This window comes from Nomia melanderi, chromosome 13, assembly GCF_051020985.1.
Source record: "Nomia melanderi isolate GNS246 chromosome 13, iyNomMela1, whole genome shotgun sequence".
NCBI lineage: Eukaryota > Metazoa > Arthropoda > Insecta > Hymenoptera > Halictidae > Nomia > Nomia melanderi.
This window is the reverse complement of record NC_135011.1, coordinates 11,256,076-11,283,012: the sequence shown is the minus strand read 5'-3', so window position 1 is coordinate 11,283,012 and position 26,937 is coordinate 11,256,076. Positions and strand designations below refer to the sequence as shown.

Genomic DNA, 26,937 nt, shown 5'->3' with positions numbered 1-26,937 from the left:
ACGAGACCGTGCTATTCTATCGATATTGCAGGCGACAACGTGGATTGTTGGATGGAAATTCAACACGGCAAGGGACCATGGGCGCCACCCGTTTCCGGAATAGTACCATTGGGCTCCACGCTCACCCTGGTCGTCGCTATTAACGATTACCGAGGTAACGAGCGGCACACCTTCGCGACACTGGCTCTGCTTGACGATCGATCAAGGAAGCCGCGGCCACTAACTAAGCTTTCGCGTTAACTCGTTCCAGGGGAATTCGACATGCGTGTCAAGTCGTGCGTGGCCTCGGACGGCGGCGGACACACGATACAGCTCAGCGACGAATTCGGATGTGTGCTCAGGCCGAAGATGATCAGCCGATTCCTGAAAGCTCGGGGCTCCGACGACCGAGCGACGGTCATCACTTACGCCTTCTTTCACGCGTTCAAGTTTCCGGACGCGTTGAGCGTGCACATCAAGTGCAAGGTAAACAGCGTCGGTAATGCAGAACGAATGATATAAGTCACACGGAGGAGGGATGTAGGGTTAGATGTAGAAGAATTTTATTACGGGCGCGTGACGCGTTAGCTTCTCGAACGTTTGCTGTTAAACATCTTGACACAATGATTTAGTCAGTTCGTTTGCTCGGCGGATAATGAAAGGGAGTTAGAGTACTCTGTGGTTATGCTAATTCGTGTTTGAATGGAAAAACGATGACTAGGGGAACCGGAGAGACGTTAAGCTATTTTGATCAATGTCAAGGTGGAGATCTGTCGTCATGGCTGTTTGGATCATTGTCAACTCAGTGGGTCTGTTGGCCATTACATTCAAGAGCGGAAGGATCAGATACGACCGCAATACCCTCAAACCACAGCACCGCCCACCATTCATGATGACGACAATAACAGCGCCGAGAAGGACAACGAAAACATAGGAGGTGGAGTCGAGCAGCCTGATGGCTCCCTTTACGATGATATCATTCAAGATGGTGACGAGATGACCTCTATAGGGGGTCACTTCTTGGGGGTCGAGAAGTCAGTTCCAAAGGCACAAGCACAGACGAGCAACCGGGTACCGGCACCGGTGGTCGAGACGCCGGACGAGGAGATCCATCCAGATGACGATGACCTCTCGAGACCATTCTTAGTAAATATACTTCAAGCAAATATTTTTTTAACGATTTATAAATATACGTTTATTAGACGATACATTCGTGGCTACTAATTTTATCGAGTTATTTGTTTAGTATCTAGATGCATGAAAATTACTTAAATTAGCGATTCAGAGTTTGAATGTGAATTTTTGTTCATTACATAAATGCTTACATCACCTACCTATTTTAAATACGTGTAAAGGAAAACGAAATTTTCTGCATATCTATTCACATCTTGCAAAATATGAATTTATTATAGTGTATTTCAATTTGAAATTGATTACTCTATATTTATTTTATTACTGAACCTCTTAGAATGTTTAAAGTTAATTATTTGTACATGGTTAGTTTTGTATACTCTGCGCTGGCAGAAGACAGAATTTAAATGGAAGTCGACGTGGAAACACATCTTTTCTTTTATAGGATTGAACGTTTCTTGTACTTTCGAAAATCAGATTATGTAAAATTACTTAACTTTTCTTACCATCTCTAGGTCGCCAGTACTCTGGAAATTGCATTCTACGCGATAAAGCCACTTTTGTACCGTCTAATTAATAAGAAATTTCATATTGTTGTTCCTTAATTTGGGAAGACTAAAACACTGAACTTTGTATTCTGTAGCCTTTGTCTTAGCTGCAATTCTCATTTGCTAAGGGAATATAGCCCTTAATCTTTCTTCCTTGCCAATTTAAAGTTTGGTTGTTCCAGCTATTTTCTCATGTACTTAATTTTATAAGCTACAAGCATTGTCAACATAATTTCCTGACATTCCGAATTACGACATTTAAGACAAAATGTCCTTTCTAATAATTTCGCTCTTAGTCATTATTTTTCAATTTGCAACAAAATGTGCATACATTGAATAATGATTATTACTAGTAAAAACAGTATTAAAAAAGAATTCTTCCATTCCGCTGTTTGGGATACAATTTTACCCTTAGCTTTCTATATTAAGAAAAATAGAAGTTATTTATAAAAGAAATGTATTTCCTACTTACTATTCCTCGTTTTTTATTACGCTCAAAGTTAAGTTGAACTTCATACATTGAAATTGCAAAAAAATAAAATTTTGGTTCTTCTATTTAGAATTTTAGTACGACCGAAATAAAATGTAGACTTTATTAAATCTACTTCTGATTTTTAACCGCAATATCTTTTTTATTAGTTTCCAAAGTCAAGCAAGGAGGAAGGTTAGAATATATATTTCGCGAAAACCAAGGATTGTATATTTTAATTAAAAGAGGATGTCAATTTATAATTTATATCCAAAAATCAATTTTCATTTTTCTTCATCTCATTTTCAATACCAATTTACTATTCATCGCTAAGACCACACTTAACCAATAAAAATAATACACAAAACACATAGCAAAAGACCTTTCTTGCCGGTATGTCCTTCCGAAGATCACTTCTTATGCAATTATATGAAATACTGTACGTGTCCCGCGTTCCTAAAATGCGACCATTCAATTTCCAGGACCCACCAAGAGTGACGCGGTACGAGAGCGATCAAGAACAGTTCCCACATGGACCGCGCAATCTCGAAGGGGACAACGTCGCGGTGCCAGTGACACCTCTCTCGTCTCCGAACGGCAGACGAAAGAGGTCGGTCGTGGTGTCCGATAGGAAGATCCGCAGCGCTGATGTCGGTGTGAGCGGTTTATACGAGGTGATCTCCGAGGCGGATCTGGCCTTCAGCCCGGACACTCACGCGGAAGCGGTAACGGTCTTCCAAGGCAGAATACGCGAGGAGGTGGTTTATGGAATCTGCCTTCCTATGCCCGGCTTCAGCGCGTTGTTCATCGTGGTAGCGCTGTCCGCGGTAATTTCCGCACTGGTCGCCGGGGCGATGCTTCATCGGCTGCAGGCGCAACGCGAGGCGGTCGACAGCAGAAAGAACAATAGAGCAGTGCACACGACCAACGGTTGGCTACCATACGGCTTGCTACGCGTGCGATGCACGACGAGACCGGCTCACCCGGAACAGATCCAACCAAAACAAACGAATCCAGTCGCCGCGAGTCCCTCGGTCGAAAGAGGTTGACCGTCGTCCACGTGACTATTGTGCTGTTAACGGTAGGCGTTCGCTCGCCCCTCGAAGGACAATGTGCAATAATATGCTGTACAAATTACTTTAAGTGCGTAAAGATCGCGCGCGCGAGAGTTCTCTCACGGACTGTTGTCCCGAGATTATCCTTCGGTGTTTTTCCTTTTAGAAAGAGAAAGAGGAAGAGAGTGAGTGTGTGAGCGAGGCTCGGAGAAAATGGGAGGGAGAGAAAGTCGAACAGTGTGCTTGGAACTGAACTCCTTTCTAGAAACTAATTATTTTAATAGGTGTTTTTCAATGAGGGTGTATTCTTCTTTGTTTTTTTCTCTTTAACGGATTCAAAAACAGAAACATTGCAAATGATTTCGTTTTTGGGAAGCAACTGTTTGGTATTGGGTAAGTAAGCGGTATACTTTTCGGAGGATATTTGTTACGTGGGTGGAATCAATGAAATTCGCGAGAAGAGGGATCGAATGGGACAGTGCGACAGCCGAAGCTGTGAATATTGTAAAAACTCTATATCGATGAGATTGCGAATGATATTTGTTAGAAATTGTGTTTCTTCGTTCGATGGGACGTCGATCGGATCGAAGATGGCGGAGGCGGAGCGACGCTGATTTCAACGGACGCGTCGCTTTCCTTAGAGAATTCAAGAACGGAAAGAAACGCATCGACGGCGCACTTTGAATTTGTAGAATATAACGTAACGTGCATGCAATTACGAAAGAGGTCTAAGCGGTACACCTGGAAAATGAGATTTCTTACTTTCTATATATAGAATATACTGGGAGACATGTATCCGTTAGATCACTTTCGTAATCGCCGGCATATACATATGTAAACTATTGCGATTTACGAGATTCTATTTTCTGTATGTAAGTCATCTATATATCTTATAGATTTATACATATTTAATTATTGATTTACTAGGGATGCTGCTATGGATACACACTTATAGCCTCACAAGTTAGAAGAGACGGAGAACTTTAGCGTCGGCCACTCTTCCGCGAAGTGTCTACGACAGCCTCGAACGATTCGAATTAGGCTATCGATATTCTCGGTAATAGTAATTCTTATAACTGCTATGTACGGGAATAAATGAAAAAAATATATAAGTTACTGTAAGATTATGGAAAACTTTATGGAAATGCTTTGAAATCGCACGACATTTGCGGATCTTTTCTAACTTGACGAGCTATAACGGTTACAATCGAAAATAAATAAAATTAGACATTAGTACAAACGAATATTGTAATTTATATTTAACAAATTTTGATACGAAACGCTCTTTAAGCGGCAGATTTTAATATTTATTATCGGAAGGGAAGTTGATTCTAATAAACTAATAACACTTGTCGTTCAACTGTACACTAACTTCGAGTTATTTTTGCGTAGTCGTTGACTTCGACGGTCGGCAAACGAGAAATCACTTAACACCCGATACTACGTCCACGATCATATGTTTCATTTTATTAGAACTACAACATTAAACGCATTACTAAACACTCCGTTTGTACTACAATCGGTGAACAGTCATGCCAAAATTGTAAAGCATTCAGATCTTTTCTCGACATTCGTGTTAACCACATTTCAACAACCACATCGAAGTAACAGCACCTCTAGAACTAGCCCCAAAGAGGCTGAAAGTAATAATACCTAATCGAGCATAGGAAAGAAATCGTAAATAATTAAAGTAAGTGAACTTGAAGAATGTTGCTGAGGAGCTCAAATCTCTTTTATTTCCAATAATGTATATCTCTACGTTAAGGTAACGCAAGAACTCGATATATTTTAGTAGATACCTCGATGCATTTTAACCTTCCGTTGACACGTTACAATAATTACAGTAGTTGTTAGCGATTTACACGTTCCGAAGAAAGAACCAGGTTTCTTTTGTCCTTGAATTATTTCGAAGATCATGTAATATATTATACTTTATCCCTTTCGTTCGATAGTCTTCTTTCTCCCGCCAGTGCCAACCGAAGGTTAGTGGTCAAAGTCGATTCGAAGACCGATTTCCCCTCATGGGCCTTTCACGTTGAGCGACTAGAGCGTAGAAATAATTATTTAAGAATCCCCGACGCGCGACACACGTTGAAGACGTTCGCATTATTACCATGGACGGGATGATAGTCGCTGACCTTGAAACACCACATATACGTAATTATACATATAAGTAAGAAACGTATATTTGAAGGATATTATCGCAGGAAGGGTTTATCACTTCGAAGTGCTGTTACAAACGTGAAATAAAAAAAGGGGGAGGAACTGTTTTATACAGAAGACCTGAACTTCCTCGGATTCCCTTTTTTTATGTTCTGTTTCGTTTTTACAATAAACAAAAATACTCGTCGCACGTCTTCTTCCGAATGAAACGAAAGAGATGTGTCGATCGGCGCGATGCGGTGGGTCGGGCAGATGTTAATTTACTTGGACCCTGATCCCGAACCTTTCCCACGACGCCGGAACAATTTAAGCGCGTCGAAAGATTTCTTAGATATGTATGAATATATGTGTACACGTGTCAGCAAGAGAAAAATTGTCGTAAGGCTGGGGAGGTGGAGCAAATTTTCGAAATTGAGGGCGTCGGCCTTCAATGACGAGCGCGACGATGCGTAGCATTGAGTCGGTGCTGCTTCGAGCGATAGAAACAAAAGGTTAAGTCGATTGTTCATCGAAAAAGTTCTGTTTTTATTTAACGTAAATCAATGATTAATGCCAATAAATGTATTTACAGCACCTTAACCGATTTCCACAGACTCGACGTTTACTTTCTTCCTGCATTATTCCTAAAATGCGAAGGCTCGGATGGATTTCACTCGAATCTTCTAATTGTTATCATTCTTTTTTGGCTAATCGACGATATTTTGAATATTCCTATAACAAAAAGTGACAAACATAATCGTAGACTTACTTGTCGTAGAAATGATCAGACGTTAACGTTTTTATAAAAAGAACATTTCCAGGATGAGAAATAATTTATGAAGTTTTATGTGCCTACTTGCTTAAGTTAATATATAATATTATATTATAAAACGTTATATGCCATTACAAGCTACTGACTATTGGTTTACACATCTGACCATAATTTCTCGCTTTCCTTCTTTTCATATACTCGATTCGTTCACATTCGTTATACCGTGTGAGTGTATTTTTTCACTGTATGATCATGCAACGCGTTATCGTGCAATTCTTTTCGATTGTGATTGCAAATGTTCTTATACAGTTTAGAAATGGCCAGGCTAAACATATATAACTCCTTTTATAATCTCATGATACTTACGCGATTACAAATCGGCAAGATACATACATCGCATAAAGCGACGGAATTTCAAACATTCTAAACAACAAATAAATAACAATACGACGATAATATTGTCAACAATATTTATAAAAGAACGTGTCTCTTCAAATAAAAATATAGACTATTATCTCGCAACATTTCAGCCTTAGTCGTAACCGAGTTACATATTGTCCATATGTAACGGGTACAAATTAAAAAAAAAAGAAAAGAGAAACAAAACACGTATAGTATACCCAAATACCATATTGTCCCGTAATAATTGTAACAAGGAAGTTGTGAGCGCAGTGTTTGATTATCATTGACTAAATTTCTTTTTCAGAGCGACCGCGCGCAGTCGCCTGCGCGAATGTTTGAGCTTAAGTTTTACCATGACGAAGCACAAATCCATATTGTTTTATCGTTCTGGCCGAACAGATGCGACACACGTAGCAGAGAGTATCCTATTTACTTTGTTACGAACTATACTCTATCTGGTACGTGCTGGTGTACAGAATCGTGCTTGCGACATTCTGTAGCCTCTAGAAATACCTGGAATGCAGCGACCAGGAAGACTGGTTTGCGCAAAAATTCAATGAGTGCGACTTAACAGTGTAGTTGGATTTCGATGGTCCGAGAATGAAAACGAAACACGAACCCGATCACCAAAGTTCCTTTCTATATTGCTACTAATCGGAATCTGGCAACCTTTATTGAGCAATATTTTATCGAAGTTTGATCTTTTATTCCATTTACTTCCGGCATAAATGATCTAACATCCAACGCCAGCCACGGTTCATCATTCATATTTGTTTCGACGAATAACACTATCCAACGAATTCTACTCCTTTTTATGTATTTCAATATTCAGTAGACGATTCTTGTAGATTGTTGATGCGTGAGTACGAATCGCCCTCAGTTTTTGAGAAATTTAATTTGAGAGGAAAATTTTGAGATTATAAAATTGTGCTTCAACGATGCAATGTAAAGCTTTCTGTCTAAAAATAACTTTATGAACTCTTCCCAATAAAACGGTGTATTTTTTGTACGAAATATATATAATAGAAGATGTCTAGTAATGTAATGATACAATACTTTTCCACTCGGAAACATCAACATCTAGGTTTTATGCCTAACTGTAATGCTCGCACATATTGCTGCAATTTAATGTCAGGAATAAGTAGTTTCTATTGATGTGAATCAAGAAAAAAACAGTTTTAGACGTGTAAATCTCATTTCTATAATTAAGGAATTTATATAATAAATAATAAATAGTTCATTTATAAATAATAATAAATAATTTATGAAGAAATTTAACAATGAAACGTGCTAAAACGACGACATTTATAAAACAATTGCATAGCATGGAAATATTAAGTGATCCTTGGTGTCATGGATCACAAATGAAGAATTTTCTTTTTTCAATCTTTTTTACGTTTTCTGTCCAAAATAGTGCGCTTTATCGTACGGAATATTTAGATTTTATCTCAGCCCTACAGTTTTTAAAATGAATTACAAATTTCTAAAAAAATCAATACTTAACGAGTGTTGTACACATAGAACCACTTTCTTCAAGAAACTTCTCTATAAATTATGTACTACCATTTTGAAAAGTATTACAAACATATTGTTGATATTATCAATCACTTTATACATTATTTTTAGAAAAAAACATTTAATTCATGGCATCCAAAAAATCTTCCGAACAAATAAAATACGAGCCACCTACGATATTCATATAAAAATATAAAAATCATGCTATTATTCTACCACAGATTTACCTCCACTCAATAACGCAATTAACACAATCACTACCAAACAAACTTCTCAAATTAAAAACTCAATTTCCCTTCAAACTTAAATCTTCCAAAAACTGAGCTCCTTGGAGTAACTTCATTTTCAAATCTGCTCTTTAAATAAAAACCTACAAGAATCGCCCAGTGAACATTGCAAATCCAAATCCACGTTGGACAGCGAAATCGAACGCTACGAAACTCATCAAACCAGTCTCGCATAAGACACTTGATAAATTAAAAAATATTCCGCGTGCAAGCGTCGCAAATCGACAACGTGTCTCTTTTAGGCTGTTCACGACCGTCCGCCGGGTCTATGAATAGAAACACGTCCTCGTCGACTTTTTCGGTGCGTTTTGTTCGCCGGTGTAATATGTCGCAACCTTTCTAGCTTTTCCTGAGAACGGTCTTAACCGTAGACAAAGGTAAGTCGAGAGTATACACGAGGAAAGTAACACGGCGAGGAGTATTATGAGGGTGATAGCGAACCCTGGTGTAGTCATGCAAATCATCGCCGAGCTCGCGGTGTTCTCGTTGCGTACAGGGAACACCATGGTAGGCCCATTGGATTCTCCATTGTTTGACTCGTCGATGGAGAACGTTAAATCGCCGGTGGAAACCACGCGGATTATTCGATTGACGCCGACCGCCTTCTGAGGTGTGGGCACTATTTCTCGAGATTTCCTCCGCCTTTCATCTCGCGGACGTCCAGCGGCGGCCTGCAAATACGCCTCCAATGGAAGCGGGATAGGTGGCGGGATGCCGTAGCTGGAATCAGGGTGGCCATTAGACGAAGAATGATGATGGTTCTCCAACAAACCCTGGGACTCCAATAGCAAAGGTGACTCGGAGCATTGTTCAGGGCACTGGTATCGGCATATCTGTATAGTGCACTGGAAGTGCACCTCCATCGAGTCGGGGAATTTGAACGCCTGGAAGTGAGCGTAGGAGAGTACCGATGCAGATGCGCCGAAGTTCTTGATCTTGGTGAACCGTGACATCAGCTTGGGCCGTGTGATGCAACCCCTCTGGTCCACCAGTTGTATCGGCGCCCGCTTCCCGTCGTGGGCCATGCAGTTTCTCACGAGCATATCGAATTTGGAGTCGTCATCCTTTATCGCTAGCACCATCGTCATTGTCTGGCCGATCTTGACCAGCCCAGAGACCTCGGACGCCCATGGCCCCTTGCCGACCTGTATTTGCATCCAACAGCCCACGTTGTCGCCGGCGAAGTCGGCGCGCACCACGTCCAGCATGTCGACGGGGAACGGACGGAACGTAACGGATTTCTCGTACAGATCGTGCCAAGTGCACCGCAGCTTGCGCGCCTGGTCCCAAACTTCTTGAACTTGCGGATCGTATTGCACCACGATTATATTCTCGAAATACGTTCCTGACCCGGATTCCGCGCCGTACCCGTATAAACCGTTCTCAGTGTTCCCAGCTGTGCCACATGCATGAATACTAATCTCGAAGTTCACCGACGTACGCCCTAAACCCGCTGGCAAGTGTACGCAGTTTACGTTACTGTAGTGGCCCTTGCTGAACACTATACCGTAGAACGGCTTGTCGAAACCGAGATAAACTTTCATCAGATTCTTCTCACACTTCACGTCCAGGGAGATGATCTTCGGCATGTCCGGCGTGGGTGCCGGCCACGGCTCCACGCCAACCGCTGAGCTGATGCCGCCGCCTGTCGTGTAAATCTTGTCGATGGCCTCCGATGGCGCCTTCGAGGGTGGCAGAGGTGGCGGTGGCCCGTGATAGGCGACGTTATGGTGCGGCCGCGGGTGGGGAAGTCCTAAACTGCCTCTGCTGGGCGGCATCGGTAAGGGATGTCCTCTGAGACCACCCGGTTTGTAATGATTGCTGCCTGCATCTTTTTCCCCTAACGACTCTAACGCCAACTGATCGGGCGTGTTGATGTCATTATCCTGACGGTTCAAAGCCGAGTTGTCGTTTCGGTTGTCCTCCCCTGGAATCGCTTCCACTACCTCCACATCCTCCGCCCGAGCCAGCTGTGAACAGAAATCGAAGAGTTTGCTGTGAAGAAAGTTACGTGGCCATGTAGATGGCGGAATATTTTGTAGACCATCGATCGGGCTGACAGGGATAAACAGCGAGAAAGTGTGAAAGTAGATTGACGCTGTCAGCCGGGCATAATTTACAGACACGTGAGTTCTTTTAAGAATGGACCGCCTTTATTCGAGACGAGCCCACGACCGCAATCATCGCATGCCCGTGGATACCGCGCTCCCCTAAATTATCATGTAACGATCCGTGAATTCACTCCGTACGATCGCAACGAAAAAATTACCATAAACTCGACGTGTTAACGACAGGACATGTCACACACAGACAGCGTGAAATTCTTGTGTTAAACTGCATCGTGTTTGTGGTTTGCATTCTGTGAACGCGAATTTTACGGACGATCGTTTTCACCGAAATTTAGGTATTGTACATATAGTTATTGTATCTATGTTGTCAAATTTAGATATCGTTCGATTATGTATTAAGTAATTCACAAAGACCGTCTTGGACTTGGGATTATCATAAAGTATGATTGAACATAAGTTGAATGTATGGAGAGTTTAATATCGTATACATTTGGATGAATCGTGCTCCATTTCAGATTTCATTTACATAAGAATGTTTATATTCTAATAATATTATGAATACTCAAAAATATCTAAGCAGTGTTTAAAACATTGACTTGCTATTAATGTTAGTAGTGACTATCTGATACTCTACCAAGAACTTAAATCTAATCTTTCATATTAATTTCATATTAATTTCGTGTACCCTAGTACTGAATGTAACGACCGATCAATCATAAATGAATTAAAACTAAAAGATTTATTATTTACTTTCAATGAGGTAGAAAAGCAACTGGTCTTCAAACAAATAGGGACTCAAACATTAATGCGGAAATTTATCTTACCACTATGCCCGCAGAACATTCGTTGAAATTGAATAGATATCAGATATAACTGTTTCCTGCTAGCATCAGTCGAGAAGAAAACAATTGTAAAAGTAAAAATCCTTCTTTCATTACAAATGTTTTATAAATAGTAAATATAACAAAAAAGCACGCTAATAAAATTACACGAATTAATCTTTTACGTTAAAATACAAAATGCTAAGTGATCCTTTCTGTTGATAATTATTGGCAGTAGCTTGGGCTGCACAGAAACATTTTATCATCTTAATTGAAAACAAAATCCATATTGTAGCTTATTTTATAATTTTTGTATAAAAAGAATCTGGTATATCGCGTAGTGTAGTTAAAACTCACTGCGGCCTTTAATTATTTACAAAAAAATATAAAATATTTTAATTATTATGCATTTATTATGTTATGAAAACATACATATGTACCGTTAATTTTTAAAGTAGACTAAGTCATATATTTTTAGTTTCGAAATAAAATTTAAAGATTTGCGTTTGAATAGATTAAAACATATTTTCATAATATGCAACAAAATATTTCAAAAAGTATTTAGTCTTGAAAAATGAGAATTTATTACGATTGTGTAATGTAACTTATAAGAAAATATGATATAGTAACATAGTATTACATATAGTAATTACTATTTTATGTTGATAAGGCCTGTAAAACCATTTTATGTAAGCAAAAATGGTTAAAGTTAAAAATTTAACTCTTTATATCATGTTGACTCCGTTAAAAGGACACTGATCATATAAACCGTAACTCTACTATTTCTGTTAAGGAAGTATTCCGATTATAACATGTCGTTGTCCGACCATAGGACCTCGAAACTTCAAACGCGATATTTCAGAAACTATCGCACTGATCGAGCTCAAATTTTAATAGTATTCAATCATGTCAAAATATATTTTTTTATAATATATTAAAACGACAAAAATTTCAATATACTTCTTTCTTTTTGGTATTTGCGATAGTCACATTTATACTGTTTGATAATCAATTGAATGTTTTTGTCCATGATAAGCAAAATAGCTCAAATCATGGCAACCAGCAAACTACATTTTTCATACTCAACTTTGAGACCTTTCATGGTAGCCAGTTGTTTTGTATTATTCAATGAAAAATTTATAATCATCCTTCAGTTATACGCAAAAATTTGGCGGTATAAAGCTTATGCTAATAAGTTTTACCCAATTTTTATAAATTGTTCGTTAAAATCAGTAAACAAACACCGTCGCATTAAAATATCCCCTAATATTTCAGTTCTCAGTGGCATCGCCTTGAGACCACGTATTTCAATATTAGCGAAATACGAATCAGTGAATTAGTCGCAAAGCCACCAGTATAAAATCGATATAGTAATAACTAGCTATCTTTTTGACAGTTAAAATCGCATTTTTTGAGAAAAAATATTTACTATTATTGGTAAATTAGTTAATATATTATGACAATAAATGTTTGTTTTCCAAAATTTTTTATTCAGGACCTAAAGGATTAAAGGAACACGCATAACCTGCATCACAGACACCAGACAATAGATAAATTCAAAGTGTCAAGTTTAATTTGTATCTCCGTTACAACTTAAACACGCGAATACATAAACATATACAATTTTTCTCCTCAAAACAAAACTTCGAGTGACCAATACCTCAGACACTCTGATAGATTGCATCAAAAAACGAGTACAAAGGGTCAACTTTTTATTTCCAAAATGAAACCTCTCAAAACCTAAAGGCATCATATAATGCAGCTTCCAAATTCGTGCTGGATACAAGAAACTTCGCGAAAGTCGCCTCAATGGATACCGCAGCCCGAAATCCGTGTTGGACAGTGTAATCGATTTTTTCACGTCCCTAATGTGAGAAGACGCCGGGGCAACAAGAATGGCGATAGAGGGCCACCGATTGCCACAAGAAAGAGATGCAATTTTTCATCCGTGGACGCGGACCAAAGATCCGCTCGGAGCGCTATCTCCAGCCGTACGCATTCCTGATGGCCAATATGGGAGACAACAGTGTCCGACCAACAAACCCGTTCTGACTGTTCGACGAATGACGGGTTCGGAGAGCCGAGAAGGGGCGACCAAACGACGGAATAGGAGCATCGGGCCTGTTCACCAGCCTAGTGGCTGATTGCGTCACGCGTGACCCTGGGGCATAACGGACCACCCGTGTCTTTAGCCGCAGGTCAATCGGTCAGCTCAACGCTTCAGATACACGGTTCGGTTTTCCGTCCCTACCCTCCGACGTCGGCTTATCTCCGCCGCGGCTTTCCAGCCTACGCGTTCCATAATTCGACGAAAGCTTACTGGGTCACCTGTGAACGAACTCGTGATGGATTTCGATGACGGCGGTTGCGCGACCGACTGTAAAAGACGTTGTCCGTCCTTCGAGAGAAACCGCACCGACGCGACACACAGAGCGGCTCGCCGGTTTGCATATTACATATCTTGTTCTCGTTTCCATCCGGGAGGCGCACGCAGAATCAAACCGCTGCCGGACGATTTCCGTCGGGAAACGTAATCGCTTAATCGTCCCGGGTAACGATAATAACGTTGTCTCTGCGCTTGTAACAGTAATGACGTAATTAATTTTCCGTTACGACGTGTCCGAAGATTAATATCGCGTTGAAAACAGCATTCAGCAAAAAGGGGGAAATTATAGTAAGCTGGAAGAGTAATAATTATCCGCCGCTCCGAGCGGACTCGTATCTCGAGGAGCTTCTATCATCTTAGAAGGTATTTCATTCATCCTATCTCCTCCATTCACCTGTTCGAGCCTCCGCAAGAACTATCGCGCCTCGTACTCCGCCGTCTGGAAGTCTTATACCGATTGCCGTTAAATATTTTTATGAGAGTCGAATGAATCGTTATCTTTTTGAGTGATAATTGTAATGCGATTTGCAGTTTAAAGTATTTTGCGGTTGTTACTCGAGGCGGGAACGAAAGTAAGAATATTGTGTTATTTTCGGGCAATGGATAAGAAGAATTGCTGTAACGCTGTGTGTAACATTATTTCAATTTTGATAAATGTGCAGAAAATACTTGCAGTAATTGATAATATCGGTGAAATCAGTAAAATTAAAATAAATATGAAAGGAGAATAATTATTAACTTTTATCGTTCAATCAAATGAATGATGATTGTACGTTTCACTTTTTACAAAATACCATTATTTCTAGAAAAAAAAGATAATAAGGTTTCGTTATTTATATTTATATTCAAGAAACCTTTGAATCAACAAGGCTTTCACTTTAATTGAAAGAAAGAAAATAGAAATAACGATTAAAATGATTAACATATTGTAAAGGAAATCTAATATCCATTCGTCAATTTTTTGTTTAATAAAAAGATTAAGAATGCGGTTAAAAAATAAGGAAATGATCTCAATAAACTAAGGATAAAGAAATGTTAAATGTAATTTAAGATACAGGTAGAACGTTATTACAAACACAAATGATGGTAATCGTTTAGAGAAAAAGTGCTTCACTCCTGCAAAAAAATAAACAAACTGCTATAAACAATTGCTTCTACAAATTTAATTAAAAATATTTTAGTTACTGCTTAAATCAGCCCAAACATCGTATTAACACCTGTTACGAAAAATTGATTACAATTCAATATTTCATTGCAGATATTATTTCTTTAAGAAAACAAAAATTCTCCTACCATAACAATTTTCCGATGCCAACGCCGAAAACGTTAAACAAACGTCGAAAGACCGTTATCCTAAAATCACGTAAACAAGCCGTTTATTTAAAGAGTAGCGTAAGTCCATTTAAAACGAAAAACAAGAAGAGACTGTTAAAAACTAAAAACCCAAAAGATAATTGCAATTATTATAACCATTAACTTGATTATAAAACAGACTCAAGCCCCGTTCAAAGTAAACGATACATACAGTAGAGCATCCGCCGAGGCACGAGGAATTCCGAAAAAGTGGGGCCGCAAAATAAAATTGAAGAAAAGAGGAACGAAATCGATCAAACAGCCTCTGCCGGTGACATAAATATTTTAAGTGCCTCGGTGGTCCCGAAGAATGAACGCCGTTCAAAAAGGAAGAAAGGAAAAAAGTAAGGAAAGAATTAAAGTCGGGTCGGTCCCCAAGAATCCAGGATGGGAAGGTAGGATCAGGGAACCGGTAGTTTAATGTGCAATTTTTGCGCGCAATCTTGTAAGACCGATTCGTGGTGAAGGCCCGACGGTAAAACGTTACTTCGTAGTAGACGTGGATGAGCCGGATCGAAACGCCGCGCACCATTTCAAGACATCGACCGGGCCTCGAGTCGCCCTTAGCTCTGGGTCAGAGCACTGGGTAACGGCATTGCAGGCTATGTACCCACCGTGAATCTGGGTTATAATGTAGTAATTACCCACGCAGACATACCGACCTACCCCCCTTGAAACGTCGCCGCGCGTTCTTCTTTACTTCCCGGCGGTTTTTGACCATCCATTCAACAACTCGCGCACTTGGCGTTGCTTTACCACGTAAACGCGCCGTTTTATTGGGTCGACTAAAAAGTACGCGACGTTTCCTGCGCCGGGTCTGTTTATTATCCCATTTTTTATTATCCTAAAAGAAAGCATCTCGTTCGCTGGCACACGGCCCTTCAAAAACGTTTCGTGCCCGTCCCCTATGACAGTTAAATGTCGTTTTTTTATTACCTACAGGAAATGTAAATGGGAGAGCCCGCGCGCGGCTTGCCAAGAAAAATGTGAAAGCAGAATTTCGGAAACGAATTTACGCAAGAATATGTCAACGAGATTTTTAAAGGGTGGGGTATAAAAATTTCGTGTAACTGCGATAATGAAATTGTTTGAAAATTAAGCGACACTGTAAATCTAAATGACAATTACAGTTTCGGGAACAGTAGATACTAATTTTTATTTGTGCCTGGATTGCGTGCATTAAAACGACACAGATGTTTTGTAGGATTTAATGTGCAATGAAGTTTATCGAGATATAATGAGTTTATTATTGATTTTTTATGTTTTATCAGGTTTTATTTGGTTTAGTTTTGATTAGTTTCTAATGTTTTGACTAATAATTCACGAAGCTGAGTAAAACTGAAAAATGTATTTTAAGTATTGTTTAAACTATTAATTGCTGCATAATTCAATTAAAATTATTTTAAATAGAATAGGAACTTTCAGCAAATAAACTATCTTTATTTCCCTCACCTGATGTATAAAATGAAATATTTCAATATCATATTTCATACATTAAAAGTATTTTTAAAAAATGAATTGAGAAACGAGATGCTATTTTAAAGCAAGATATTATAATATTTGACAAAACAAATTTATATTTACTTTATTTTACCCATTTATAACAGGATTTACAACAGGATTTTATATAATATAAATAATGCATGCTAAATTTAAACTGCATGGGATTTGTTGGAATAAAGAATTAAATGTAGTCAATTCATATTCGCCATATAAAAATTTTTAATATCCTTTGTATGTCTCAATTGTCAACAAAATAATTTTCAAATTATTAATTGAAAATAAAATTTGCTAGCACTCCTATTTGTATCGTTAAAATTTTAATAACCTTAAATATCGCAAATATTCTGAACATAACATCTTTCTTTTCAAATATTTCAAATTTTGAAAAAGCTCGAATAATCAAAATGTTCTTGTTACTCTCAATTATTATTCAATATAACTAGTACGAATGCGTATAAATCTTTCGTCATTCCTCGCAGAAATAATTTTTACAGCTTTAAACAAGTTTACATCATACGTTACATAAAAAGCGACTGTCATAATAAATTCCCTTATTATTTTCAAATTAAAAACAACTTACCCCCTGCAGTAGGAGACAGGCAAAGATGAAGATTCTCCAACGCATACCGTATTAGTGTCCACGGTGGAGCACTGTAAATGTGCGGCTGAAAAAAATTGACAAAATCCCATTCAGAAAAATATCAACTCAGCCCAACTGGTATTTAAAATCAACAAGTGTAAACGTACCTACGATTATAATCTCGCGTGCTCAATAGACGATCGCTTCAACACGGCAAAGTGTATTTCAGCAATTGAAGCAAACACGTGGCGATATAATTATCCACTATTTTCTTCAGCAAAAAGACTGATGATTGATCGATCGAGATCTGTAATTTAAATACAAAAAGAAAAACAAACATTAACTTACAAACTGCGAAGAAGAACTACGAAACTCGAGACGTGCGTATTTTTGGATATTTTCAAGGAACAAGTACAAGTGAAACGTAACAATTACTTATTAGTAGCAAACAGCGAACATTGAACGAACGAACCAGTCCATCATTGAATGCCTCGCTCGTGTTTAATCGTCAATTATCAGACACGCTCGCCTCGTGCGACCACTAGGCCACCTGTCCCAAATTCCTGCCGAATGTCCGGGTTTTCGCTCCGTTACCTCGTTGTACTCATGACACCCGACTTCCACGATCGACATCTATAGGTATGAACTGAATTCGTCGAACCGATATCGTGTGCCAAAAAGTCGCAAATATTTTTCCACACTTCGCTATCGATCATGAATTCTTTATCGCGATTGGCAACAACAAAAAAAAATGGGAACAAGGTTTCGCTATCGAAATGGAAGCTTTACTTTCTCTAAAAAGAATCAGTACTCGAACAAGCACGTTCGATGCGATTAATCCGATGGAATGGTTTCCACGAGCGACCAACGCTGTCTTCGCTATTTGAAAAACGACGAAGACGCAACGAGGCAACACGACTCATCGGTATTATGCAGGTTCAAGGTGCACGCGGTGCACGAATGTAGGCAAGTAGGTTTCCGTCTATCGGGTCTCGACGTCCGTACCGAATCCACTTACACGGATCCGACGCTGGGATCGACCCCACCAATAGATTTTCGTTCGGTTCTAGATCGGACAATGGACGATACGTGCGACAAATCACCGATTTGGGATTTGAGTGGCTGTTTGTCTGCCGTTTCGATGGCGGCGCGCTGGGAATTTCTAAAAGGCCACGAACAAGCCATTCGAGGTCCCCGTTGACCTCTGCAGGCGCCGGGATTCGATCGATCATCGTTCTACCCTATTTCGTTTCTAGGATGTATGATGCTTCGACTATTATAAGAATGGCAATGATTACGATAGAAATTAGTCGCGGCGTGATCGAGCGCTAATAAAATATCGTTACTTTCTACCGTCATGGGTAATACGAAAGTTCACGCGGCCCGACGTAATTAATGCATTCAGCTGAGACCGCGTGCGTGAATATTGAGCGGTAGGTAATTACGATCTCCCGGTGATCTATACCAAATTCCGTTAGCGCAGCAGAGTCACGGCCGCTTGTTTATTACCGGCATACGTTAGTTATTATTCCGCTTCGCGATTCATGCCAGAATAGACTGCGACACCTGTTCTTTCGTCCGCCACGGGGCCGTGGCTGAATAAAAATCACTGCCGGCTGTTTACACGTCCGTTGTTCCATGCTAACCATGAATCGGGCACGCCGAAGATGTGGCGTGGTGCCAAATACATATAACGGTTCTACCGGTGTGGTAATTCCGAAGTCAGGCATTCGCATAATGAGTACGTACCTAATAGTAACCTATATTGAAGGAAGTAAAAAATCTCGTCTCGTTCCCCTTTCCGCCGAACGATGACACTTTCGACAATAGGAGTCGAGGAATTTTTTTTCATTTTTGTGCTGAACAATCGTGTCATTTAGAGTTACGATTATGGATTTCATTGAACACATTTTTCCGTGTAACTGTTTCCTGATCGGCAACAGTAATATTAATGGATAAAGTGTGCTAATTCTAGAGACTATGACGATTGAAAAAGATATAGAAAATTAAAAATAAAAACGGTAAAAGATATTTTATGAGCGATTTATCAATGTGAGAACAGGAATAATTGATGATGTGAATATTTTCTAAAATTAAATACACGTACAATGCAAATGATTTTGCAAAGTGAAGCTAACAAGCTATGTTGTTTCATAATCATTTTACGACAAAGTAAAACATAAGTGTTATCTAAAACCTGATCGTACAAAATCTTAATCAATATATGACTTAATCCAATTTAATATAAAACAAGACAAAAAGTTTCCATCGTACAATATTCATAAAAATATGGGAGGTTACAGTGTTCGATCATTGTAAATCCTTGCATGTAAATCTGCTAATAATCTCGACATGTAATTATCGTGAAAACGATCCCATCAGTGCGGAAAATACGTTAGCAATTACTAATGATATGCTGAACGCACGTGCGATATATGATACGCACATAATCCACATTACTCTATCGTCTGTAACCTAACGACCGCATGGTAATCGAGCGTAACGAAACAAATTGACAACTTGATGACAACTCGATGCACTTTCGATGTAGAGGTGTCGCATTGCTGATCGATCGTGCGAGATACCCCACCGGTACTCAATGAAAATCGCCTACCGTTAACGCCGGCTGCCGATTTACTATCCTCTTTCCCTGCGCGTTCGATTTCACGTCTGCCATCATTCGCGATTCGCATAGCCCCTTTAAGACAATCACCTCCATCGTATCCATTGGCTACATCAATAAATACGCGTCAACGTAGAAAATTATATTGTCAAGGATGATCCATCACTCAAAAGTCCCAACGTTAACGACTCTATCACGCGTGCATGACCGACGATTATACTCGTTAATTTTCATTCGTTCTATCGGAAGAAAAGAAATTTTATTCCGACTCGACGGGAGAAATCGTGTGAAAAGACGTTCGAAACTAGCTCCGTGAAAATGGCATAATCTGGTAATTTTCGCGTGTGTAACGTGCGATTAATGAGAGAAAAAAAATGGATACAAATCGAACCGCAAAACGTACGTATACGTGTATGCATCGTCGATTTCCGAGGTGACTCCGCGAGATTAGTCCCATCCGGCGAGCAGCCGCCAACTGTTGCGGCGATATACATTCGATAGAATGAAAGCGGTCACCACGTGGTCGGCTATAATGCGGTGCATATCCTACGGCGCGTCATATAATTTCTCCGGTCGAGACTGCAGCTTCTGTCATTAGCAACGCATTAGAGGTACAAATGACGACAATTCCGCTGTAAATAATAGTTTAATCAATGGCCATGGCGATAATTGAATCACACCGTGCCGCGCTATAATTACAACGATTAATCCAAACATATAATAAGCGCATCCGGAGAATCTCGCAAACGATCACTTGTCCAATCCGGGAACGACACTGCGCGAATCGGCGGGGCTAATTGGACCGGACTACTATGCATCGCGTGCCATCTGGCATTTGCAAAAACGAACAGTTCGTCTAAGTACATAACTATCAAGTGTGAAGTGCCTTACGTCTTTTTACCAGCTTGGAAATCTGGTCGTCTGGAACGAGCGCTCCTGTCTCTTTTTACGAATCCCTTGTGACGGACGCACGACGAGGAGAAAAGGAGAACGGATTCGAACACCGCACTGATCGACGCACCATGTGCCGAGAAATCTCCGCGTGGCCGCGCGGTCGGAGGCACTCTAAAGCACAGTCAGTCGGATTCGCAACAGATTTCAGCCGTGGAAACGGGGACAAAATCGGCGAACGTGTGAGGAGGTATGACCCGAGACGTTTGCAAGCCACTCGCCGCAAATGATTCCGTGCGCTCTTACGAACGCGTCGTTAAGTGTCGTCGGAGGCTTCCCGCGCGACTGATCTCTCGCCACGTATTTACCGCGATGCGTCGCGATATCTGTCGCGGCAGCTAGAAAGACGCGTTGCGGCGTGGCTGCGGCCCGATGGTGCACGCGAGAACTCAAGGAGTCGGAATGGGGTACACCTGTTCGATATAGAGAGTATACTATAAACGTGGCGGCCCGCCCCCTGACCCAGACACATGGTACAGTTATATAGGTCCCTCACAGGCCGGAGGATATCTCTTGTCGTTCGGCCCGTACTCTTGACGACCACGACCATGACTCGTGGACGTGGTCGCGGTCGTGCTCCTATTCGTCGTTCTGGTCCTTCCCGGTGTCCCTGTTGCTCTGTCTGTCTCCGTATGCACGCGACACGTTAGATACATGATGCCGTCCCATCGTTAGCACGCGTCCTTCCCTATATCTGCTACAACTTTGGCCCACAAAACCGTTCCTACGCAAGGGTGAAATTTGTTTAACCCTTCGCGGTCCCAAGTAATCTTGGTTTCCCATTTCGAAACTTGGATTACGCTTAATCCAACACTAGGTTTACGGAACGCGTCACTTTGATGCTTATTGAATTTTATAAACATTAATTGATAAACATTTATGTCGGTTTTAATCGATGCAATTCCACAAATTTGTATTCTATAATCTATTTTTAAATCCCTAATTTTCAAGATCTAAAAGAACGAACTTTAATTTTTCTAAGAACAATAACATAAACCGTACAATAAACGTCCGTTAACTTACTGTTAGGCAAATGTACTTTGACACGACATTTCGGTAATTTATTTGAAGAGATTTGGTGAATACTGAAACTATTCTTATACATGATGTAATTAACATATTAAGAATAATTACAACAAAAATTTGTAAAATATGTAACGATTTGTAATTAAAAAATAATGATATTCAGTTTTAGCGATTGAACTACTCATCTTGTATCATGATTAAACTACCTCACTGCTGAGATATCGTTCGATTTTCTTTAATTTTAGATATCTTCATGTAAAATAAACGTTCCCTTATAGATTGTAATAAAAATATATCAGTATCTACAATAGTTTTATTGTATTAAGTAAAAAATATAACATTTTAATGACACAGGATTTTTCATCTCTATATGACCACCATTTTGTTGAATAATATTTTTCTTTGCTTTATTTTAGTAGAACAAAAACCTTTTAATCTAACCGTAATTTAGAAGTTTGCTAAAAAGAACGATATCTTTAAACAAGAATACCCCCATAATTCTGTCGCTCAAAACTAATTAGGTAAAGCGCTCCTAAAAGGATAGACCCTCCTTTCTGAAAATCAATTAACAGAAAGATAAAGATATAATTAAGAAGACTCCAATTGTACTCCAAATCAAATCAGAATGACATTTTGAAATATTATGAATGAAGTTTGAATATGACTTAAATGGGCTAATACTTTTATTTATATTGTAATAACTTTTATACAATATAGTTACACATAGTTAAAAAAAAATTTTTAATCATAAAAATAAGGCGCACCCACATCGAAACAAACAATGTTTCTTTTGATGGGTAAACGATATTTATTATATCGGGCAAAGTATGGGCGCACAAATGGTTTCGTACATTTAAAAATATAAACGGATAATATTTTATACTTAAGTCTATTAGTATTTTGTAGGATTTAGAAATATTTAAAACCTGCGCCAAAATTCAAAGCATTTGTTTTTTGTTTGTAATCGATAAAATTTTGTTGTTTATATCTATCTTTTTCAATCCCTGTGAATGTTGTTAAGAATGTAATCTATTCTGACTAAAATGTTTCCTTCCTCGGACATATTTTATGAAATTAATATCATCCAGATGAAATAATGTGCTAATAAAATAAAGGTTATTTAAAACAAACTTCGTTTTATCACAGAATAACCTTTCACAATTTCCAACTATCTTGGAATTAATTACACTAAAGTCATAGTGATTTCAGTGTTAATGTTCTCCCATTCAAATTTGAAAACCAGTTTCAACTCTTTCCGGCTTGAAGTTATCCTTTAGATTAATGTTAAGATTATACCATTATGATTATGATTTAGATAATTGGTTTAATAAAAGTTACAATCGTTTGATGTACCATATTTTCGCCATTAATTGTCGCTTTTATTGGTAAACATAATTTCTACCCAAAATAAATTAAATTCTATCATATGCTTTCGTCGATTACTTTTTGCGTGAACTTCAATTTCAGAAATTATTTTTATTATTTAAAAATACTCGTGGCACAACGATCTATACTTACGTTCATTTTACGTAAAATAAGATTTTCATCCCCAGTTGACGTCTTTTTTGATTTTCCTGTGAAATATCTATTAGTAACTTGCTATGCGTCTTTATGTCCTTAATAATATATTTTATAGTCGAACGTAACTTTTTAACAATATTACTAATTTTTCATAAAAATCCCTGTTCATGAAGCAAATTAATGATAATTTTATATTCGTGGATAATGATTTCTCATCCCTTTTTGTTTATCCATCTTTTTTCCAGCTGTTTTACAATGAAAGTAATCACACATTTTGAAAGGAGGTTATATACGTACCTGGTCAATTATTTATTCCCAACATTAAGATGTTTCGCAACGTCATCTGTTTTAATATTTGAATTTCTACGTACAATATATCGCGAGCATGCGAAAGCGTGTGTGCCGGTATTGGAACCGTATAATAAATATCCTTCACTTACTGAAAGAAATATTACTCTATTCGTTCGACATCTGACACATTTTGATGATCGAGAACTGTAATTACGTGTAACCATACCGCATATAAATGCTATTAAAGTATCAATAAAATTAAATTGAATAAATTTCACCCTCGAGTACGAACACTTTTGTAGGCCACAGTATACAAGTATAGTGTCATCACTTCGATATTCTTACCTGTGAATTTGTAAGCGAATTTGAATGTTTGAGATCTTTTATCTCTTCCTTGATACTAAAGCAGTTATTTAAATTTTGTATACTTAAGGAGTTTTGGATTTACGGATCTTTTCGAACGTCTATTCGAAGTAACCTGTCAGTAGAATGTCCTCAATAATATTATCTGTTGTTTGTAAAGAAAGTAATAAATTAGGAAGCAGTTTTGTTAGTAGAATATTGTTTTTACATTCTCTGAAAACTCTTATGACTCTGTTCGCCATTTTTAATGGTGATAATAAAAATTTAATAATCAAGGTTTATAATGATTTGAAGATATAACGACTCAGATTTATCGATAACTTAAAAATATAACTACTCCAGTTTACCAGTAATTTACAAACTTTTTAAGCTTTTTAAACATGATAATGTAAACAATAATAATTTTTAATACATCTTTGTGATCTTAAACTGTTTTACGTACTTCACTTCAAATATTGAAGTTTTAAATGTTACAGAAACATAAAGTGAATAAAATATTTGACGATTAATCTCATATAGAGATTTCTATAGAAACTCCGTAAACCAGTAGTTACAATACTTTCAGTAACTATTTAGTTAAATATTATGTATATTTCTTTAAAGTATGTAGTACGTTATTTTAAACATAACAGAATCGAACAAAGAAATAATATGTAACTGATTTTGTATAAAATCTATAATAGGAGAGTGAATTAAACTATTTAGAACATGTATCAACGTACACATCAATTATCAAGTTATACAAAATAATTTCTATAAAATAAATTCTCAATAAGAAGGAAATATTCTTTGATCGGAAATTATAAGAAGAACTTTTCGAGATTCGTTGAAAGTAGGTCAAACGTATTCTATAGAAATGGAATTCAAAGCTTCGCAAACCGTTAACAAAACCGTCATGGTGCATTTCTTAAATCTGTTTATAAAAATACTGAAATACTTTGATTTTATTTTAATTAGATTAAACATTTTGAAATAATAAATATAACACTTCGATCGTCGATGGTAATCGAAGTTACAGAGTACTGTATAGTGCACTTTCATTCTAATTACTAAGGACAATATATGCACCTATGTATAACCAATGTAAGTATGAATGTAGTAAATGGGTGAATCAGCCGACAATCAACCGACCAACCGACCGACCAACCAACCAACCGACCGACCGACCGACCGACCGACCGACTGACCGCACACACATTGGTGACCTATAGGTGAGTACCAGCTGGATACGCGCCTTTGTGTGGAACAATGGATGGAATCTTATTAGTGGCAATCATTGTTCGGTTTCTTATTCGTCAATATGAAGATGAACGCAACTTCTTTAGTAATATAACACGGTCTGCCATTGACACTGACGTGATATTCAATCGCTACTTTCTTTGCATAATAACGGATTAAAGTTACGGAAATAAATGACCAGCAAGAAAACATGCTTACAGTCGCTCACCATGAAAATCGTACAGCACGCATCGTCAGAAACACTGATTTAGTACAATTATAAGATGAAAGGTTTAATCTAGAATTATTTGTTAAATTCTACTTTGTAATTGGTCGTTACACGTACTCAGAATTAGAAATTAAATACTATTTTTTGTTAATGAAAGAAACGATAACGCTATAAAAAATTGTAGAGTATAATAAAATATAAATCTAATATAGAAAGTTATTGCAATACTTTGTAAAATAATAGGGCTATTATTTATAGTGTTTATGTAATAGCATTGTTAGAACTATATACATAACTTTCTTAAGGAGTTTGATTGAATGTTTTCATATATGTTTATACTGTCTTTAATTAATGTTTAGTAGATTATTCTTAGTCACTGATTTGTATTTTATGCCAAACTTGGTCAATTATATTCTTCTAACTTTCTAGTATAGTAACTATTCTTGAACGATTCTCTATACAGTTTCAAAAACATCACATGGCACTTTTTCAAAGCATTTTTAAAATATTTAAATAAATTTATATTTTCTTCAATAAATGTTAAATTCTCAACTTCAATTGTTAAAACAAAATACATCCTTACATTGTTTTAAATAGCTGTATTTAATTGTCGAATGTAAATTTTTTCTTTTTAATATGTTTTCTGTAATTTTTACTTTATCGCTTAATATAAATAAATCAATGTCATTCTTGTTTTTAAAAATAATATTTATGCAAACATTATAATCTATATTAATATATAACTTAGTTTCAGCAAACAGTTTCTTTCTTCTATCTTTAACAATCACATATGGCTTTTGTTAAAACTTTATCATTTGTTTATTACCATTATTCATTAACTTCCATTGATTTCTTCTTCGAATTAACTTTGGGACCATTTTTCATTTTATTAAATTGGTTCTGTCTAAAATTGTAGCAATGTTTTCATATTATTTTTTATTGTGAAAATAAACTACAAATTTAAATTCCACTGTCAGCATGTTACATGTTAAACCACTATCTTTAAATGACACACTATTCTTTAACAGCTATCAATCAACAAAGAATCAAATGAAGTACTATTTTCAAACAAAGGCGATCTCATTAGACTACATGATGTTTTACATGGGAGTGGTTTGGTGTATATTGCAATTATTATATTTTTTCATTATGAAAAAATATTTCATTCTCAATTCTGAGTACAGGTAGAGGCCAAATACTGAATTAGAAAATGGTAAACGATTTTTAACCAAATTCTTTACTTTATAATTGTATCAAGTCAATATTTCTTGTGATGTACCTACCTAGTATGATTTTCATTGTAAGATCAAATATATTGCAAGAAAGTTCAAATTTAATAATTATATACTATTAAAATGTAGATAAAGTATAAACTTGAACCTATACAATGACTACACAATTTCTAATTATAAAAAAGACCGATTTAATCATAACAATATATCAGAAAATATAGATCTTTTAATTTTAAGAATTAATTTTTGTTCAAGTTAAAATATGTATAAAATCAATGAGTGAAATGAAAAGAGCACTTCCAAAAAAGCGTTTAACTATTCTGCAAATATAACAAGTTTATAGTACATTTATAAGTATGTACTACTTGAAATATAGCAATTGATTTCGACTTCTATGTTACAGTATATTACACTTGATCCAATCAATAACGTGGTAGTTCAAAGTATAAAGAAATAATCTTCAACGGTTAA

General features: G+C 37.5%; 2 protein-coding genes across 4 annotated transcripts in view; one reads left to right on the top strand and one right to left on the bottom strand.

Annotated features, from left to right (window-relative positions):
- m (zona pellucida domain-containing protein miniature) overlaps positions 1 to 5,558 on the top strand; it is a 58,881-nt gene extending 53,323 nt beyond the window's left edge. Inside the window, exons 5-8 of the mRNA XM_031973554.2 lie at positions 32 to 154; positions 251 to 465; positions 742 to 1,125; positions 2,610 to 5,558. Of these exons, the coding sequence (XP_031829414.1) occupies positions 32 to 154; positions 251 to 465; positions 742 to 1,125; positions 2,610 to 3,176 (1,289 nt within the window). The 3' untranslated portion in view covers positions 3,177 to 5,558. The remainder of the gene's footprint in view (positions 1 to 31; positions 155 to 250; positions 466 to 741; positions 1,126 to 2,609) is intronic.
- A 942-nt stretch (positions 5,559 to 6,500) lies between these two features.
- On the bottom strand, positions 6,501 to 21,082 carry dy (transmembrane protein dusky). 3 transcript variants are annotated; one of them, XM_031973576.2, is made up of 4 exons: positions 20,527 to 21,082; positions 17,180 to 17,319; positions 17,013 to 17,097; positions 6,501 to 10,270 (listed from the first exon to the last, which is right to left on the bottom strand). In XM_031973576.2, exons 3-4 carry the CDS (start codon positions 17,055 to 17,057, stop codon positions 8,567 to 8,569), a joined length of 1,749 nt encoding a protein of 582 aa, XP_031829436.1. In that variant the 5' UTR covers positions 17,058 to 17,097; positions 17,180 to 17,319; positions 20,527 to 21,082; the 3' UTR covers positions 6,501 to 8,566. The 3 variants fall into 3 exon arrangements, with proteins under 3 accessions (XP_031829436.1, XP_031829438.1, XP_076229226.1); XM_031973578.2 differs by having other exon boundaries at positions 17,184 to 17,319; XM_076373111.1 differs by lacking the exon at positions 20,527 to 21,082 and adding an exon at positions 20,039 to 20,066.
- Positions 21,083 to 26,937: the final 5,855 nt, after the last annotated feature.